Source organism: Mesoplodon mirus, assembly GCF_964341445.2.
Source record: "Mesoplodon mirus genome assembly, chromosome: 3".
Lineage (NCBI taxonomy): Eukaryota > Metazoa > Chordata > Mammalia > Artiodactyla > Ziphiidae > Mesoplodon > Mesoplodon mirus.
This window is the reverse complement of record NC_138978.1, coordinates 121,482,787-121,503,644: the sequence shown is the minus strand read 5'-3', so window position 1 is coordinate 121,503,644 and position 20,858 is coordinate 121,482,787. Positions and strand designations below refer to the sequence as shown.

Sequence of the window (20,858 nt, the reverse complement as noted above, 5' to 3'; positions counted from 1 at the left end):
CCCTCTGCTATATTTTGGAAGAGTTTGAGAAGGATAGGTGTTAGCTCTTCTCTAAATGTTTGATAGAATTCATCTGTGAAGCCATCTGGTCCTGGGCTTTTGTTTGTTGGAAGATTTTTAATCACAGTTTCACTTTCAGTGCTTGTGATTGGTCTATTCATATTTTCTATTTCTTCCTGATTCATTCTTGGCAGGTTGTGCTTTTCTAAGAATTTGTCCATTTCTTCCAGGTTGTCCATTTTATTGGCATAGAGTTGCTTGTAGTAATCTCTCATGATCTTTTGTATTTCTGCAGTGTCAGTTGTTACTTCTCCTTTTTCATTTCTAATTCTACTGATTTGAGTCTTCTCCCTTTTTTTCTTGATGAGTCTGGCTAATGGTTTATCAATTTTGTTTATCTTCTCAAAGAACCTACTTAACATCCTTGAGTTGCAGATTCCTCATTTGTAAAATGAGTAAATTGTCTACTTCAAAATGTTCAAACTCATCACATCTAAAACTTATAATATCTTCTCTTTATTTCCTGAACTTTCTGTTACTGCCCTATTACTCTCTTAGTTGGTAGCTTTATCATTCCAACTTAGGCCAAAAGACAACAACAACAACCACCACCACAAAGTCTCTCTCCCTGCACGTCCAGCTAGTTGCCAAGTTCTCTCAAACATTTCCTTAACTAAGTCCACTTCTCTCCATTCCTACTCCTGCTTCAGAGCTTCATTAATGTCCAGGTTATCCTCTCCCTAATTCATTTTCTGTATGATTACTAGTGTCTGTCCCCTGACCATGACCTAGAGCAGAGGTCACAAAGCTGTGGGGCACTACAAAAATGCTTGTTTTCAGACAATTTTTAAAATTAGTCTTAAACATTTACAAATTAGTATATTTTACATAAAATTCCCAAACTCTGATTTCCTTGGACAGTCAGACGATCTAGCAACATGTTATTTTAACCTCCTGGCAATGACCAACTGACACAGAGTAGCAACTGCTCCCTTGGATGAGGAGCGCTTTCTCCAGCTCATCATAGCCCCCTGGCCCAACTCACCACCTGGAAAGTACATTCCAAAATTCCTAGGATAACATTTAAAGCCTTTCATGATTTATCCTCTGTCTCTTCAGCCTCATTTCATGTCTGTACTTCTTCATATTTTGTTCCAATAAAATCAAACTACAGGGCTTCCCTGGTGCCACAGTGGTTGAGAACCCACCTGCCAATGCAGGGGACACGGGTTTGAGCCCTGGTGCAGTTAGATCCCACATGCCGCAGAGCAAATAAGCCTGTACACCACAACTGCTGAGCCTGCGCTCTAGAGCCCGCTTGCCACCACTACTGACGCCTGTGTGCCTAGAACCCGTGCTCCTCAACAAGAGAAGCCACTGCGATGAGAATCCCGTGCACCGCAACTAAGAGTATCTGCCGCTCACCGCAACTAGAGAAAGCACGTGCGCAGCAATGAAGACCCAACGCAGCCAAAAATAAATAAAGAAATAAAAATCAAACTACAAATATCTCAGCAAAAATGCCTCACTACTCTTGACTTGATGATTTTGTGTGTTTAGAATGTTCTTCCCTACCTAGAAGCTAGCTGAACTACTACTCATTCTTAGAAATTCAGCTTACACATCACGTCCTCTAGAAAGGTTTGCTTAATTCCCTTACCCCACCCCTTTCCTGATATAAGTTCAATTAGACTCTCCACTATGTTACCTCTATACCCATGACTATTCCAGTCATTATGTTAATCACTTCATTGTGTTTTGTTTGCTTATATATCTCTCTTCTCTACTATACTGTGGCTTCCTGGCACTTAAGAAACATGCCTTTTAAAGAACTCACTGTAAACCCAGAATGCAGTACAATGCATGGCACATATTACCGTTTTTAGAGACCAATAAGTAATACCCCTTTCTTACTCACCCAATTTTGGAACAAACTGAGAGTAGCAAGAGTCATGCAGAGGGAATCAAACTTCAGATTTCTCACCAATAAAAAGTACTTTGGAGGAAGTGGCTTCAGTTGTGTGACCTCAATGGGTTCTCTGATAACTCACCGTTGTACTAGGCAGATTTACCATGCCAGCCACAGGCAGTCTAGACACCTATGGGCCTCTGCAACAGGGACAGACTCCTTTTATATGGACAGTGGCAGATTAGAGCATGGTGAAGCCTGGTAGCACAAAGAGAAAACCCAGGTGGCACTAGGGCAAGCTTGCTCAATTTCTTCTAAATTTTCAATCAAATAAATCACATCTCCTAGATAATATACTTCCTGAAGTATGGACAGAAAATATCTTCCTTTTATGAAAACAGAGGAATAGAGGATGTGTACTCCTAACAGTCCAGAGCAGAGATCCAATAAGTAAATGAGTAATATTAATTTGAAGATGAAATCAAAGTGGCACTGCATATTAGTAGTAACCAGCCACAAATCTCTTGTGTGACTGTGTTAGCGCTTGCTATGGTAATAAACCATATCGATATCTCATGACTTACAATGTAAACTTTTATTTCTTGCCCAGGCTAACTGAGGGTTGCAGGTCAGCTGAGGATTTTCTGGGCTCAGCTGGGCTTGGCTACAGGCTGTGGACTGGGTTCAAGTTTCCTCTGTCATCTCATTCTAGGAACTGTGTTGAAGGAGCAGTCAAATCAAACCATGAAACTGCAATTAAGTGTCTGAATGGATGCAGCAAATACCTTGTACATTTACATCCCTTTGGCATGTCCCATAGCCAAGCCAAAAGCCAGTGAATCAGGGATGTCCACTTCTCCCAAAGGTTACTTGAGCAAGTCACCTGACAATGATAAAGCATATATAATTCTCTTATAGGTAGGGAGCTAATAGTTGGAAGTAGTAATCCAGTCTACTACAGTGACTTGAAACAAATTTCTTCTCCTCTATGGACCACATTTTCTTCATCTCTAATATATGGGAATGAAGATTGCTGTTTTTGACCATGCATCTGGGCACTATAGCCCAGACAAGTTGACACAAAACATTAACCATCACAGTTTCCCCTGCAGAAAGTGGGGTTTGTTAGATATGACCCATGAGCATTTTAGATCTTTTCTCTGCATTGTGCTATGTTACTTCACTCTCCAAACTATTGCATTTGAGTTCAAATCACCTCTGTGCCCTCATCACTGCTCCATGGAGTAAAAGGTGCTGATTTCCCAATAGAAGCATCCTCTTGTGTAAATTCGTATCCTGATGTTGGAGCCCTAGTGATTTCCCCCAGAGGATTTCACATTCCTCTCCTTTCTAGTGGTACACCTGTTCACTTACCACCTCCTGAATCAGCTCTTATCCCCATTTACTTCACTAGAAACTTTGTGAGTGGGTTCATGGTTTTTCATTTTATTATAATATTGCATAACTTAAAGGCGTGTTCCATTTCTTGGTATATATGTATGTATTAATGTTATAAAAATAAAAGTGTGAGAACTTGATAAATAATGCAGTTGTTAAACCCATGGAGAAGGAGGAACAGATATTTTAATCTGAATAAATTGTGAAGGCACACACTTGAGCACAGGAAAAGGTGTTAAACAGCGCAGTGTATGCAGAAACATACCCTTATGCTCTGAGTTTAGAGGGTTCCACATTTCTCATTGAGTTTTATGTCTTGGCCCTGAAACTTTAAACCAGGCAAACTCGTCCCCACACAGGCTTTCCCAAGTCAATAAACAAAGCTGTGGCACACTTTTCCTGTTTTTGGCAATTTCCTAGGGGTCTTTAGTCTGGTCCCCAACATTGCTCCCTCTTCCCTCCAGCTTTGCACATCACTGACTTTTTGTTTCTTCTTTTTTAAAGTTTTTATTTTATATTGAACTATAGTTGATTTACAATGTTGTGTTAGTTTCAAAGTGATTCAGTTATACATAAACATATATCTATTCTTTTTCAAATTCTTCTCCCATTTAGGTTATTACAAGACTGTTTGTTTCTTTTCTCAGTCTTCCTCTTCAGACTGGATACCTGGACTTGGAAGTCATTACTGAATAGCATCTTCCCAGGTCCCTAATATCTTAGCTTCTACACATTCTTATGCCTAGATACTCCAAGATTCAAGAAATGTTGAAAATTAAGATGTCTTATTCCCCTCTAATCCACAATCTGAATTAAATACAGGCTTCAAGTGTGGAGATCTGGTAGCCACAAGGTGTTAAAGGAAGAAATGGAAGAGATTATAAATATCCTGATTTTGGGTGAGGGGGGGAACAATATTGCAAGTGCCAGGGTTAGTGATAATGGCGAACTGACCCCAAATGCCCAGAAGATAATTTGCATATGCCTGTTTCCTGTATTTCACTTATGAATATTGCCCAGGTTGTAATTTCCCATGATTTTATTTTTCAGCTGTTTCATGCTCCCTTATTGGTACACTGTGAACGTTTAAATATGCAAGCTAGTATTTTATGGATAGCTTGATCCTAAAAATCATCCTGTGCAACAACTGTCAGACATTACACATAGCCTGGGTGACAGCCCATCGGTCCCCGCCTTACTGACTCTTGTGCATAGCGTGACTACGATAGAGGCTGCTGTGAGACAAAAGGATGTGCTGATTAGATATGGTCGAGGAGACATCTTTATCAAAGATGACAGACATGCCGTTTGAATTTCAGCAGGACCACTGCCTGATGAGATGCTCGTCAAAGTTAGAAACTGCCTTTGGGAAACTTCCTTTGAGCTACCTGTGTTCTTGAAGAAGGAGCTGGTGTATTAATATGCATTATCTTCACATTTTGGAAATAGAATCAAACTATAAACAGGATTATATTTAATTTTCTTGGCCTCCACAGCTGAGGAAATAGAGATTGGCCATCAGAAGGCTCTTGTTCCTTCTATTTCTGTAAATGTGTGCTTTCGATTGTGTGACTTCTGATCCCGACTTCCTCAAACCTCTGACAAGCCACTGCCTCCTGATTCTAAGGTGAATTCTTTTTTCGATGAGAGAGCACCTCCAGTTCCAGTCCCCCGACCTGGTCCTCATGCTGCTGAGGCTCTTGCTGTTGATCTGTGGTGAGTAGGACAACTCAGAAAAGGGTATAGGATTCCATTCCCTGGCGCCTGGCTTCCTGAAGAGCATTGGGACTTCTCAGGACTAAGTTTCTGCCGGACAATGGTCAGGCATGCTCAGATCTTTACTTCCCACTGAGGGCTTAGAGTTGGGCAGAAAGTCATAGATAATGGAAAGCCAGATTTTGGAAGAAAACTATCATTTTAGTTTTTATCTCATAGGAAGTGTTCACTTTCTGTCTTTCTTTCCACTTTTGATTCTGACTTTGTTCTTGGTGGTTTCGATAGCCACAAAGATAATTCAAACAACAAATCGGCCTCTCAGTTCCTTGCCCTTCTTATCATCAACATGATTTTCCTATATCCTTCCTTGATCTCCCCATTTCTACCATCAAACCCTAGAACTTATCATTACCAACAACTGTCCCACTTCCAAAATCTTTGACTTCAGCACCCACCTCCCTACCCGACTACATTGTATTTCCAGCTCACTTTCTCTAATGCTCCATATTCAATATGCCTTCCCCTCTCCAGGCTTACTTTTCCCCTGTCAAATTACTACACTCCATGTCCTCACTTCTCACAGTACTTAGATTCTGTAGTTTATCACAGTACTCCCTTGGATATACCTTCATCCCTCTTCCCCATAGCACTTTCCTGACTAACACACTTTTCTGCATGCTTCACACCTGTGCCTAAGCAGCTGAATGTGACTCTAAACAAAAGGTACAATCCTGCTGACTTATCTTTCTTTAAATGTAGGACCACCAATCTCAGGTGCCATGCAATCCTCCTATTCTTTCAGAGTCAATGCTCTTCTTTTTTTTTTTTTTTTTTTTTTAGCGGTAAGAGGGCCTCTCACTGTTGTGGCCTCTCCCATTGCGGAGCACAGGCTCCGGACGCGCAGGCTCAGAGGCCATGGCTCACGGGCCCAGCCGCTCCACGGCATGTGGGATCTTCCTGGACCGGGGCACGAACCCGTGTCCCCTGCATCGGCAGGCGGACTCCCAACCACTGCGCCACCAGGGAAGCCCTGCTCTTCCATTCTTGATGACCACTTCCTCATACCCACTCCTTTCTCCTCAAACTTTTCTCTTCTTACTCTTAGTTTATAACCTGAGAAAAGTAAAAGCAATCGAAAGAAAATTTCCTCATCTCTATACAGCTGTATCTATCAACCTGCCCACCTCTGCATTTACATACTCTGCTTTTTCTCTCCCTATTGTGGATATATTTTCCCTCATCCGAATTGAAGACAGGACTCTCCACTTGTGCATTGTGTCCCAGACTCTCTTGCTCCATCATCAAAATATTTCTCCATCCTGGATTATTCTTGTAAGTATACAAATATGCCATAATATCTTCTATCTTAAAATAATAGAAATGTGACCTCCGTTTGCTTCACCATTCTGCACATCCTTTTATAGTTTTCAGTGAGTCATTATCTTAACTTGATCTCCTCCCATCCTTTCCTTCTAAAATTCATTTTTAATTTACATTACAGTAAGATACACTTTTTTGATGCAATGTCTATGATTTTTGACAAAGATTTAGCATCATATGACTACCACCACGATCAAAATACAGAAGATTTCCATCACTTGAAAAATTCCTTCATGCCCTCAATCTCTTTAGAGTCAACTCCTCCCTCATTCCTAACCCCTGGAAACTGCTAAACTGTTTTAGGTCCTTATAGTTCTTCCTTATCCTTTATTGAATCCACTTCAATCAATCTTTGTCCTCACCACTCCACTGAAACTGCTCTTGTTAATATCATCAACCACCTCTATGTTGCCTCACCCAGGATTCAATTTTTATTTCTCATTTTATTCAGCATCTCAGGGGGTATTTGACATAAGTTGATCATTCCCTCTCCTGGAAATACTTTTCCACTTGGCTTCTAAATACTGTATTCTGATGGTGTTCTTTCTAACTTAATACCTGCTGCTTTACTGACCTTGAAATATTTGAGCTTCTCAAGATTGGTACGTAGACTTCTCTTCTCCATCCATACTCATTCCCTAAGTTATACATTTTAGTCACTTTAAGCTTAAACAGCTTAAAATCAAGCTTATTTTTCCAACTTCGATCCCACCTTTGAACACCTTTCATATATTCAACTGCCATTCAACTGTCTAATATGCATTTTAAACTCAACATGTCCTAACAGATCCTTTGATCTTCCACACGAATCACCATCACCATAGGACTTAACCTATTTCTCCCCACCACTTCTCCATTTTTGTAAACGTCACACCATTCTTCTGGTTGCTATGGCCAAAAATCTAGGAGTTATACTTAATTCCTCTCTGTCTTTGACACTTTATATCCAATCCATAAGTAATTCCTATTGATTCTACTTCCGAATTTATACTGAGATCTGTTCCCTTCACAGCACCAATACTGCCTAGCCTGAGCCACCATCCTCACTGTTCCAGACTAAACTCCCACTAATGTTCTCCCTGCTACTCTTGCATGTCTGTAGTCTGTTCTTTCTGCAGTGGAAGAATGATTCTACAAATGCAAATTAAGTCAGAACTGTCCATCACTCTCCATTACATCATGAACAAAATCCAAAGCTATTACCAAGCCCACAAAGCCTTCTGTGACTGGCCCCTGCTTACTTCTCACACACCAGTATTAACCACTGTTCCCCACACCTAGTCAGTTCCCAGTGCACCTGCCTTCTCATTCGTCCTTGGACAAGCTCATTCCTTCTCAAGGTCTTTGTGTTTGCTGTTTCTCTGCCAGGAATGCTCTTTCCCAAATATTCAGAAGGCCTGCTCTCTAATTTCATTCATGTTTCTACTCAATTGACATCTATCTAAATAGTCAAGACCATCCCAAGATACTCTGTAACTTATTTTTCTACTGCACTTTTCTTAGAGCACTGACCATTCTCTAAAATCATGTTACATATATATTTTTTTGATTGGCTCTCTCCCAATATAATGTAAATTCCTTGACAGAAAAGATTGTCATTCATGTTCATTCCTTCAACCTAAGTGTAATGTACAATGCCTGGTATATAGTAGGCACTCAAAATTATTTGTGGTATGGATGAATAAATAAAATGTGATTTTCATACTAGCCCTCATTGATTCCCTTCTCCTTCCTGAAGAACTAATTATTCAAATAAACATTTAATATAAACAGTAGGCACCTCAGACCAAACTGAACTAAAATAGATAATAATAGTGAAATAATATTTATTAAATGCTAGATAAATTTCAGGCATTCTTCTAAGCATTTTGTGGATATCAGCTCATTTAATTTTCACAAAACTATGTGAGGTAGTTCTAATATTATCTCCATTTTACAGAAAACTAAAGCTCAGAGAGGTAAAGCATTTTTCCCAGAGTCACACAGCTTGTAAGAGGAAGAGCCAGGATCCAAGTCTATGTCATCTGGCTACAAAGGCTGCGTTTTCCCCAGAATTTTCTGTTCTTGACCATTATGTCATAATATTATGGTCAAATCCTTGGGATAAGAGAGAATCTTTGGAGAAATCTGAAGTCCTTCTCTGGATCTAAGCCTCCTCTGCCCTGAAATTGTTAAATAAAGGGACATGATGTTTTGAGCATAATCCTGTCCACTCTCCTTGCCTGACCACTGTTACCATGAGTCAGCAAGTCTAGAGCTGGATCATCAGACTTTTGAGAGAGGGAATGAGGATGATGGGCTTGAGGAAGGGAGAGGCTAAGTAGTTATACAACAAAGGCACCATCTCATAACCACAGGTGAGAGAAGTTATTGGAAATTACAATCATAAAACAGAACTCTGTGTCATTTTGTAGCAGGTGATTGATGTGGAATGTGGGGAAAGGAACAGAGAGAAAGGAGGAAGGAAGCAGGGTAGGGAAGGGGGAGAAAACAAGAAGATAGGAAAGGGAAAAGAGAAAAAGAGAGGGAAAGAGAGAAAAAAGAGAGGAAGGGCACAAATGAAAGAGGGTGCGTTGTTAGGAAAGCCCTCGTGGGAGTTAAACTTTGGGTATGTTTGGGATTTGCTGCCCTGTACTGATCTCTGCTAAATTCTCTCCCAGCTCCACTCTGTGAACCAACTGGTGAGTTGCACTTCCTTTTCTTCTTCACGGTCTGTGGGTGTCTTGTCACTTGAGCCAGTGCAGGAGGCCTGTGGATGGCTGTTTGATATCCGGTATACAGCTGACAGCAGCTCCCTTGGGCCCAGGTTGCTTGTGTTCACACCAGTCTCTGCACGTGACATGTACATGCTCAGCTGATGGAGCAGGTCTTGCTCTGACCTTCTCAAGACCAGAATCTTTTTTTTCTGGGACATCCCAGCTTAGGGAGGGTAATGCTATTTGCACAAGGAAGTCAGGGAGTGCTGAAGGTTGATGTTATAGAAAAATCTCTGCCCTCTGGCAGAAGGGCTCCAAGGCACCTGTGTACTCCCAGCTGGGTAATCCACCAGAAGTGTTGGAAAAAATGCCAAGGTCACGCCTCCACGGAGAACAACATTACAGTCAATGCGTGGGCTATGTACAAACTGTAGACTGCTGCCTTCTTCCTGTTTTCGGCCTTGCTCTGCAGCCACAACTGTTACCCTTGTGTGTTTTCTCTCTCAGATTCTGGTTTATGCAAACTTACTTCATAGTTTGCTCCTGATTTAGTCTTACTTGTACCGGATGAGGAGATTTTCCCCCAGAAGAAATCTTCCACTAAAGTATGTTTAAATCTAATATATATGAGGACTGCTGTCTTGTGCTTAAAACAATGAGCACAGGGTTAAAAGAGATTATCCTGCTACTTCAACACAGGCTGCATGTGCAACTAAGAACACAGGGTTTGGAATTCCTATGACAAGAGATACTCAGAACCAACTCAGGCTTCCGGTTTCCTCACCTCATGTTTGTCCAAGTCTAACTCATGCCTTATGTTAATTCCATGATGCCTTGTGCTTGGCTCTGCTTTTACTCTGTAAATGTGCCTGACCAGTCGTAGCCTAAGCAAAAATCCAAAGCCACATCCAGGATGAAGAAACAAAACTTCTGCCACCAGGAATTTGCCAGGTAGTCTCTGTGCCTGAGAATTTTCTGAAACAAGCTCCAAGCTGCAAGACTGAGCTCTGGACCCATGCAAACTGCCCTGTCCAGTGTCCTATTCCATCCCCACCCCAGAGCCATTCTAAAGAGTGGGTTACAGGTGCTTAGATGCCTTTTTTTATTCCTTTTTCTGCTATGAACTCAAAGCTGTGCTGCTCCTCAGTCCTCTGGGGACTACAGTTTTCCAAGGAGACAAAGTGATTGATGCACAGGGTATTCCAGGCGTCAGCAAACATTTTGATACCACAGTTGAACTGAATTTTTAAAAGTCCTAGGGTAAAGCATTCCAGTCGGAAGGCTTGGAGATTATAGATACTGGACTAGGAATCACCCCTCAGTGATCTAGAACACATCATTTTCATCTGATGAGGAGACAAAGAGGCTTTTCTTAGGAATACTATTAAAACTTCTGAAAGAACAGAGGCTCTGAGGGTTGGATAAACAAATGCCCTGAGAGCAAACGCAATCAGGGCTTACGATGTTTCATGGGCTGCTGCAACTGGGATAGATAAGGAGATGAAAGGAAAGCAGAACACAACTTTACTCATCTTTAATTCATCTGGAAAAGAACCCCTATGGCCAAAAAGGGATACATACTTTCTATAAGGGTTTGTATAGAGGTTTGTATCAAGGGATCTGGGCCATGTGGATGTATAGATGCAGGGTATTTCTAGGCAAATGTATGCCTCTTCCTTCCATTAGGAATAGCAATAAAAGGGGTAGGAGAGAAACAGTACAGAAGAAATAGAGTTCCTCTGAGTATTTCCCAGACTGATTCTCCATGTCTCATATTCTATCTCTGAAAGAGATAGTGTGGGTCTGAGACATCAGGGGAATGGGAACAGAAGAAAATGACCAATATGGCTTATAACAAGGATGAATGAAATATATTTTCCTAAAACTTCAAGCTTCACCATCTCCAATGCCAACTCTAGTGACAGTCATCAGTATCCTTGCATTGTCTCCAAAAGTGTTTTCAGTTCATGGATAGAAACTTCAAAGAGTAATAACCAACTCAAAGGTAAGGGTTGCCTTGTAGAAAGAAGTGATGTTGCACAGGGGCAGGAGGTGCTGGGGGTGAGCAGTTGAAAGCCCATGAGCCATGTCAGGGCAGGGCGGTAATGTGAGAAGTGGTCTGCATGTCTAATGAGCTGGACCTTTGAGTCTTGCTGAGAGCAAATGCTGAGAACACAAAGTGCCACCCATCAGGATCTCTAAACCCCATTACCCTAGAATGTGTGTTTAACTCTTCCCTCTAGAGCTCTTCCTGATAGTCAGCCCCTCTCGGCCCATAGAGGGGAACTCAATGACCCTGGCCTGTGAGACCCAGCCCCCTCCACGGAAGTTAGATGTTCAGCTCCAGTTCCGCTTCTACAAAGATGGCAGGCCCCTAGGGCTGGACTGGGACAGCATCCCAGAGCTCTGGATTCCTGCTGTGTGGAGGGAAGACTCAGGGTCCTACTGGTGTCAAGCAAAGGCAACACCACTCGGAGTCAAATGGAGCCGCAGAGTCCAGATCCAAGTACACGGTGAGTTCCGGTGGGGGCCTCTGCTAGGGTAGGCTGAGAAGGGCAGAGGTATGAGGCTGGTCTTCCCTGACTGTTGTGTTCTGCTCCTGCATGCATGGATGCTGTTTGAGACATGTACCTGAGCTTCTTTTTATCAGAGTTCTTAAGGGGTCTTCCCTTATCCTTGCTATTCGCATTCAAGCAAACAAAAGTATTTTTAGGAAGCCCTTACCGTGTGTCATCACTGTGCTGGAGGGTGTGGAGGAAATAGCTGCATAATATATTGTCCCTGACTATGAGAAGCTGATGCTTAAATGGCATCCTAAACAACTAGGGTGAAATGTGTGGTGGTGTCGTAAAGGTCGACCATTAATAGAAACTACAAAGAAGGGAGAAATCTGACTGAGGTGGTAAGAGGAGGCCTTGAGGAAAAGGCTATTGGGGAAGGCCTTATGGAAGAGAAGCTGAGGTCTGATTTTGACAGATAAAAAGGAATGAGGGTGTTTTGTGATTCTGAGCCATGTTATTCCATATAACATGGTTGACGTTTCTGACATCCTCTCCCATTCTCAAAGATGTAGCCATGATACCATAAAGCAATTGCTAATACCTTCCGAAAGCTGGGCTTTCCCAGATTTCCTCAAAACTCAACTCCGTGAACCTGGACCACTACAAAAAGTCTCTGGACAGTTCATATGCCATAGTCCCTGTTCTAGTGATTCACACATATTGTTTTTACTATTTTTTAAATTTAATTTAATTTAATTTTTTATACAGCAGGTTCTTATTAGTTATCTATTTTATACACATCAGTGTATACATGTCAATCCCAGTCTCCCAGTTCATCCCACCAACCTCCCCACCCCCGCCCACCGCATTCCCTCCTTGGTGTCCATACATTTGTTCTCTACATCTGTGTATCAATTTCTGCCTAGCAAACTGGTTCATCTCTACCATTTTTCTAGGTTCCACATATATGCGTTAATATACGATATTTGTTTTTCTCTTTCTGACTTATTTCACTCTGTATGGTAGTCTCTAGGTCCATCCACGTCTCTACAAATGAACCAATTTTGTTCCTTTTTATGGCTAATATTCCACTGTATATATGTACCACATCTTCTTTATCCACTAGTCTGTCAATGGGCATTTAGATTGTTTCCATGACCTGGCTGTTGTAAATAGTGCTGCAATGAATATAGGGGTGCATGTGTCTTTTTGAATTACGGTTTTCTCTGGGTATATGCCCAGTAGTGGGATTTCTGGGTCATATGGTAGTTCTATTTTTAGTTTTTTAAGGAACCTCCATAATATTCTCCATAGTGGCTGTATCAATTTACATTCCCACCAATAGTGCAAGAGGGTTCCCTTTTCTCCACACCCTCTCCAGCATTTGTTGTTTGTAGATTTTCTGATGATGCCCATTCTAACCAGTGTGAGGTGATACCTCATTGTAGTTTTGATTTGCATTTCTCTAATTTTTAGTGATGTTGAGCAGGTTTTCCCTCTTGGCCATGCCTTCTTTGGAGAAATGTCTATTTAGGTCTTCTGCCCATTTTTTGATTAGGTTGTTTGTTTTTTAATATTGAGCTGCATGAGTTGTTTATATATTTTGGAGATTAATCCTTTGTCCATCAATTCATTTGCAAATATTTTCTCCCATTCTGAGGGTTATCTTTTTGTCTTGTTTACAGTTTCCTTTGCTGTCCAAAAGCTTTTAAGTTTCATTAGGTGCTATTTGTTTATTTTTATTTCCATTACTCTGGGAGGTGGGTCAAAAAAGATCTTGCTGTGATTTGTGTCAAAGAGTGTTTTTCCTATGTTTTCCTCTGAGAGTTTTAGTGTCTGGTCTTATATTTAGGTCTTTAATCCATTTTGAGTTTATTTTTGTGTATGGTGTTAGGGAGTGTTCTAATTTCATTCTTTTACATGTAGCTGTCCAGTTTTCCCAGCACCACTTATTGAAGAGACTGTCTTTTCTCCATTGTCTATCCTTGCCTCCTTTGTCATACATTAGTTGACCATAAGTGCGTGGGTTTATCTCTGGGCTTTCTATCCTGTTCCATTGATCTATATTTGGGTTTTTGTGCCAGTACTATATTGTCTTGATTACTGTAGGCTTGCAGTATAGTCTGAAGTCAGGGAGTCTGATTCCTCCATCTCCGTTTTTTTCCCTCAAGATTGTTTTGACTATTTGGGATCTTTTGTGTCTCCATATAAATTTTAAGATATTTTGTTCTAGTTCTGTAAAAAATGTCATTGGTAATTTGATAGGGATTGCATTGAATCTGTAGATTGCTTTGGGTAGTAGAGTCATTTTCACAATATTGATTCTTCCAATACAAGAACATGGTATAACTCTCCATCTGTTTGTGTCATCTTTGATTTCTTTCAACAGTGTCTTACAGTTTTCTGAGTACAGGGTTTTTACCTCCTTAGGTAGGTTTATTCCTAGATATTGTTGCAATGGTGAATGGGATTGTTTCCTTAATTTTTCTTTCTGATCTTTCATTGTTAATGTATAGGAATGTAAGAGATTTCTGTGCATTAATTTTGTATCCTGCAACTTTACCAAATTCATTGATTAGCTCTAGTAGTTTTCTGGTGGCATCTTTAGGAGTCTCTATGTATAGTATCATGTCATCTGCAAACAGCAAGAGTTTTACATCTTCTTTTCCAATTTGTATTCCTTTTATTTCTTTTGCTTCTCTGATTGCCATGGCTAGGACTTCCAAACCTATGTTGAATAATAGTGGTGAGAGTGGACATCCTTGTCTTGTTCCTGATCTTAGAGGAAGTGCTTTCAATTTATCACCATTGAGAATGATGTTTGCTGTGGGATTGTTGTATATGGCTTTTATTATGTTGAGGTAGGTCCCCTGTATGCCCACTTTCTGGAGAGTTTTTATCATATATAGGTGCTGAATTTTGTCAAAAGGTTTTTCTTCATCTACTGAGATGATCATATGGTTTTTCTCCTTCTATTTGTTAATATGATGTATCACATTTAGTGATTTGCATATACTGAAGAATCCTTGAATCCCTGGGAAAAGTCCCACTTGATCATGGTGTATGATCCTTTTAATGTGCTGTTGGATTCTGTTTGCTAGTGTATTTTTTTTGCCGTACATGGGCCTCTCACGTTGTGGCCTCTCCCGTTGTGGAGCACAGGGTCCGGACACGCAGGCTCAGCGGCCATGGCTCACGGGCCCAGCCACTCCGCGGCATGTGGGATCTTCCTGGACCGGGGCAGGAACCCATGTCCCCTGCATCGGCAGGCGGACTCTCAACCACTGCGCCACCAGGGAAGCCCCAGATTTTGTAGGTCCTTTTATTCTCGTGTTTCCCACTTAGAGAAATTCCTTTAGCATTTGTTGTAGACCTGGTTTGGTGGTGCTGAATTGTCTTAGGTCTTTCTTGTCTGTAAAGTTTTTGATTTATCCTTCAAATCTGAATGAGATCCTTGCTGGGTAGAGTAGTCTTGGTTGTAGGTTCTTCCCTTTCATCACTTTAAATATATCGTGCCACTCCCTTCTGGCTTGTAGAGTTTCTGCTGCGAAATCAGCAGTTAACCTTATGAGAATTCCCTTCTATGTTATTTGTCATTTTTCCCTTGTTGCTTTTAATAATTTTTCTTTGTCTTTAATTTTTGTCAGTGTGATTACTATGTGTCTCAGTGTGTTTCTCCTTGGGTTTATCCTGCCTGGGACTCTCTGCACTTCTTGGATATGGGTGGCTATTTCCTTTCCCATGTTAGGGGGGTTTTCACCTATAATCTCTTCAAATATTTTCTCTCTCTTCTTCTTCTTCTGGGACCCCTATAGTGTGAATTTTTGTGCATTAAATGTTGTCGAGAGGTCTCTTAGGCTGTCTTCATTTCTTTTCATTCTTTTTTCTTTATTCTGTTCTGTGGCAGTGAATTCCACCATTCTGTCTTCCAGGTCACTTATCCGTTCTTCTGCCTCAGTTATTCCACTATTGATTCCTTCTAGTGTGTTTTTCATTTCAGTTATTGTATCGTTCATCTCTGTTTGTTTGTTCTTTAATCATCCTAGGTGTTTGTTCTTTAATTCTTCTAGGTCTTTGTTAAACATTTCTTGCATCTTCTCTATCTTTGCCTCCATTCTTTTTCCGAGGTCCTGGATCATCTTCACTCATTATTCTGAATTCTTTTTCTGGAAGGTTGCCTATCTCCACTTCATTTAGTTGTTTTTCTGGGGGTTTACCTTGTTCCTTCATCTGGTACATAGCCCTCTGCCTTTTCATTTTGTCTGTCTTTCTGTGAATGTGGTTTTTTGTCCACAGGCTGTAGGACTGTAGTTCTTCTTACTTCTGCCCTCTGGTGGATGAGGCTATCTAAGAGGCTTGTGCAAGCTCCCTGATGGAAGGGACTGGTGGTCGGTAGACCTGGGTGTTGCTCTTGTGGGCAGAGCTCAGTAAAAGTTTAATCCACTTGTCTGCTGATTGGTGGGGCTGAGTTCCCTCCACATTGGTTGTTTGGTCTGAGGCAACCCAGCACTGGAGGCTACAGGCTATTTGGTGAAGCTAATGGTGGACTACGGGAGGGCTTATGCCAAGGAGTACTTCCCAGACCTTCTGCTGCCAGTGTCCTTGTCCCCGCAGTGAGCCACAGCCACCCCCTGCCTCTGCAAGATACCCTCCAACACTAGCATATAGGTCTGGTTCAGTGTCCTACGGGGTCACTGCTCCTTCCCCCGGGTCCTGATGAGCACACTACTTTGTGTGTGCCCTGCAAGAGTGGAGTCTCCTTTTCCCCCAGTCCTGTCAAAGTCCTACAATCAAATCCCACTAGTCTTGAAAGTCTGATTCTCTGGGAATTCCTCCTCCTGTTGCTGGAACCCCAGGTTGGGAAGCTTGATGTGGAGCTCAGAACCTTCACTCTGGTCGGTGGGCTTCTGTGGTATAATTGTTCTCCAGTTTGTGAGTCACCCACCCAGCATCATTGGATTTGATTTTATTGTGATTATGCCCCTCCTACCATCTCATTGTGGCTTCTCCTTTGTCCTTGGATGTGGGGCATTTTTTTTAGTGAGTTCCAGTGTCTTCCTGTCAATGATTGTTCAGCAGTTAGTTGTGATCTCAGTGTTCTTGCAAGAGGCAGTGAGTGTATGTCCTTCTACTCCATCATCTTGAACCAATCTGACCCACATGTTGTTTAATTGAAGCATCACAACTGTAGGAGACAACTGTCATTATCTTCTCCATTTTCCAGATGGGAAATTGAGTCTCAGAGAAGTTAAGTAATTTGATCAAGCACGCACAAGAGGATCTGGAACCAACATTCAAACCCAGGCAGTTTGATTTGTAACCTAGACTTGTAACCATTACACTATTGTGCCTTGAAAAATGGGAGTTTGAGAGATCAGCATTCTGGGAATCACACTGTCTTAGGCAGGGAGAAGACACTGTAGCCTCCATGGGAATATTATGGTGTCTTTCTTACCCTACCACCATCAACCCAACCAATGCCAATTCCAAATCAGCAGGACCCCCTCTGCCCACTAGCTCCCTGCCCCACCTTTAAACAATATAAGCTGTTGACTTCACCGGAGGCCTTTGCTTTCAGGACTGTTGCACCTATCCTGTCCCTGAAACCCTCCCTACTCAGGGCCTTCCTGTGTCATCTTGTGTTCATGTAGGAATCCCCATCAGTAATGTGAGCTTGGAGATACAACCTCCAGGTGGATACCTGATGGAGGGAGAAAAGCTGGTTCTTGTCTGCTTTGTCACTGGGGGCACAGGAGATATCACCTTCTTCTGGTACAAAGGGGCCCTGGGTTTAAACCTGGAAACGAAGACCCAGCGTTCACTGACGGCGACGTTTGAGATCCCTGCGGTGAGGGAGAGTGACTCTGAGCAATATTACTGTGCGGCTGACAATGGCTATGGCCCCAGGCTCAGTGAGCTGGTGAGCATCACTGTCAGAAGTAAGTTCCACTGCCTTTCTGCTCAACCAGCATATTCCCCTGGGGCACCCTGAGGAAGTTAACTGGCGCTGAGCCTCTGTGGGCAGGGATTGTGAGTCTGTCATCATCAGAGACCCCCTCTGACAGTCTACTGTCTCTCTCAGTTCCAGTGTCTCGCCCTGTCCTCACCCTCAGGGCTCCTGGGGCCCAGACTGTGTTGGGGGATGTGGTGGAGCTTCACTGCGAGGTCTGGAGAGGCTCTCCCCCGATCCTGTACCAGTTTTATCATGAGGATGCCGCCCTGGGGAGCAGCTCATCTCCCTCTGGAAGAGGAGTGTCTTTCAACCTCTCTCTGACTGCAGAACATTCTGGAAACTACTACTGTGAGGCCAACAATGGCCTGGTGGCCCAGCGCAGTGAGGTGGTACCACTCAATATCATAGGTATAGCTCATGCTGTGGAACTACTTCGGTCAATGTCTCTTTCTCAGCATTCTGGAAGAGTTTTGCTGACCCCACAAAGTTTCTGGTGGTGTGCTACCCAAGATGAGGCTTCTATGGGTAGTCCTGTCCTGGGAGATATATCCTAGGGGGCATGGGGGACATCTAAGCTGGTGCCTTTCTTCTCTCATCAATGTGATAACCTGCAAGTCCCTAGGTGCATAAGTAAGTCCTACCTCCCCATCTCCCCCAGGAAGAGCAGACCTTGCCTCAACCCACACTAAAGATATCTGTTCTCCAAACCCAAGCCCTTCTCCTTGGCAGCTCATGTACAGGTCTCTCCCTTCAGTGCCTACGGAGGACAGAAAAGAAGTTCTTACTTCAGGAGTCATGGAGGTGCTGCTTGGCATCTCTGGTCCCACCACTATGGCCCTATTATTTTGCTGCTGGCTCAAGAGAAAAATAGGTTTGTACTTATAGATATCGGTATTTTGTTACTGTGACTTTTTTTTTTCACTGAAATAAGGTAAGATTTGTGACATATATACTAATAAGGATGAATATATCCCATTAGCCACCTTGCCTATAGATCTGCTTATAGCCATCCCCACTGCCCCAGCACACGGAATGGCACCTATTAAAGTAGTGAAAGTTTTTAGTAAAGCCCTTCATCCCCACGTATGATCAATTGAGGTTAAACTGATACCTTGTAATTCTGTGGTTTAATGTTTATACAAAAATGTAACTACTTAAAATAACTAATCAGCCACTTAGAAGAGAAATACAGTTAACAGTTCTAGCTATACTGACAATCTCCCAGGTTAAGTCATTGCACTAATTCTTATTTGTCTTAGAATATTGTCACATGGTTTTTCTTCTCCCTGAAATATTTACCCACACATGCACACATAAGCTTTTTGCTGAATGTTTCTCACTTTTTAGCTTAAATGTCGTTTTCTCCAAGAGGCTTCACATGACTACAAAGCTTACAATTCTCTTCTATTATTCTTCCTCAGAGTACCAATAACTTCACACGTTATTACAATCAATTATTACCTATTTATTTGTATGTTTAATCTTGGTTTCCTGTTCTCCATTGAGCAAGTTGGAGATGGGGCAAGAGAGGACAATGTGAGATTCTTACTTAAATTCCAAGCTTTTGGGGCATCTTTGGAGATGTCACCCTAACTATATTGTGTCTATGTCAGTGCCTTTTGTCATGATAGGATTAGGTCATATGGTTCTAAAACCAAAACCAAAAAATATTATATGTGTGCGGGTACAGAGCCTTGGGCTCAAGTCCAATTCTGGTATTAACTGTCTTTGGGAAGCTCACTTAATTATTTTGGACCTAAATCTCTTCATCTGCAATATGAAGGATCTGCCCAAATAATTGCCAGGGTGTCCTCTGAGCACACAGTGACATCTTGCAATGGGCATTCTGGAACAAGGCACATTCCCTGCACAAGGGCTGTATGAAAGCACTGAGAAAGAGAGTTCCCTCATTGACATGTATGTTCATTTGTTTGACTTGCAGGAAGTCGTTCAGCCAGGGATCCACGCAGGTGAGACCTCTGTTTTCTCTGTGTGCACAGTTAATGTAGAAAAATCTATTTCAAACAATTTTTTGAATTGTTCTCTTTCATGAGCTTTTTTCCATATTTTGTCAAATCCAAAACTGCTACTCCAGAGTTCTTCCACTGATAACTTCATTTGCTATTCCTCTTCTTTTATATATTAACTAATTAATTTAAAGCCTTTCATCATTTTTCCTAATTTGTTTCCCTCACTAAATCTGCAGAATAAGACAGTTCTATTATATTGATCAGTTTCATGCATTTATTCAATCAACCAATATCTGAGAGTCTGTAAGTCATTTTGTTGAGTGCTAGAAAGCATGAAAATATGGAGAGATCTTGAGAGTTTTAAGTATCCTAGAGTAGTTAAGATATACACACATTTCCATAATGTAGGCCAGAAAATAAGTAATAAACACACTGAAAAATTGTTGATGAAGTTCCTTAGAAGATTAGAAGAGGAAAAGATTTTTTAAAATTTATTTTTGATTTTATTTTATTGAAGTATAGTTGACTTACAATGTCATGTTAGTTTCAGGTGTACAGCACAATGATTTAGTTATATATTCTTTTTCAGAGTCTTTTCCCTTATAGGTTATTACAAAATATTGAGTATTGTTCCCTGTGCTATACGATAGGTCCTTGTTGGTTAGAAGAGGAAAAGATTTTTAAAATACTTCCATTGGGGGATATCAGTGTTTAGTTGATACATTTTTTTTTTTTTTTTTTTTTTTTTTTTTTTTGCGGTACGTGGGCCTCTCACTGTTGCAGCCTCTCTCACTGCGGAGCACAGGCTTCGGACGCACAGGCTCAGTGGCCATGGCTCACGGGCCCAGCTGCTCCATGGCATGCGGGACCCTCCCAGACCGGGGCTTGAACCTGCATCCCCTGCATTCACAAGCAGACTCCCAACCACTGCGCCACCAGGGAAGCCCAGTTGATACATTTTATACTGTGTTATTATTTTTGCCAACAAAAAACAGATTTTTTTCCAAATCAGAATAGCACTTTTTCGGTGATGCACATGCAAGGGCATTTTCTTCTTTCCCTTCCTCAAGCTGCTTGTTCTGCCTAGCAACCGGTTTCCATCTGGGGTGAATCAATATTTTTTCATTCAATATTTACCGAGCACTTATGATGTGAATGGCACTATTCTGGGTGTGGGCAATACCACAGTAAGCTGTCAAATAAGAACCGTACATTTGTGGAACATATACTCCAGTGATACTCTGCAATGCCCTGCTCAGTGCAAGTATAGGGCTTGTATCAGACAGCTGTGCTGATTGCTGATTTCCCCATAAATTAGCATTCTATTCAGGACAC

At 41.7% G+C, this 20,858-nt stretch overlaps 1 protein-coding gene across 1 annotated transcript in view; it reads left to right on the top strand.

The window, feature by feature from the left end:
• Nucleotides 1-4,992: 4,992 nt before the first annotated feature.
• The window catches only part of LOC309799211 (Fc receptor-like protein 3), a gene marked incomplete at both ends in the record, with an annotated part of 124,561 nt that continues 108,695 nt past the window's right edge, over nucleotides 4,993-20,858 (top strand). Inside the window, 7 exon segments of the mRNA XM_082612199.1 lie at nucleotides 4,993-5,023; nucleotides 9,064-9,084; nucleotides 11,343-11,612; nucleotides 17,252-17,539; nucleotides 17,683-17,961; nucleotides 18,308-18,428; nucleotides 19,500-19,523. Of these exon segments, the coding sequence (XP_082468325.1) occupies nucleotides 4,993-5,023; nucleotides 9,064-9,084; nucleotides 11,343-11,612; nucleotides 17,252-17,539; nucleotides 17,683-17,961; nucleotides 18,308-18,428; nucleotides 19,500-19,523 (1,034 nt within the window).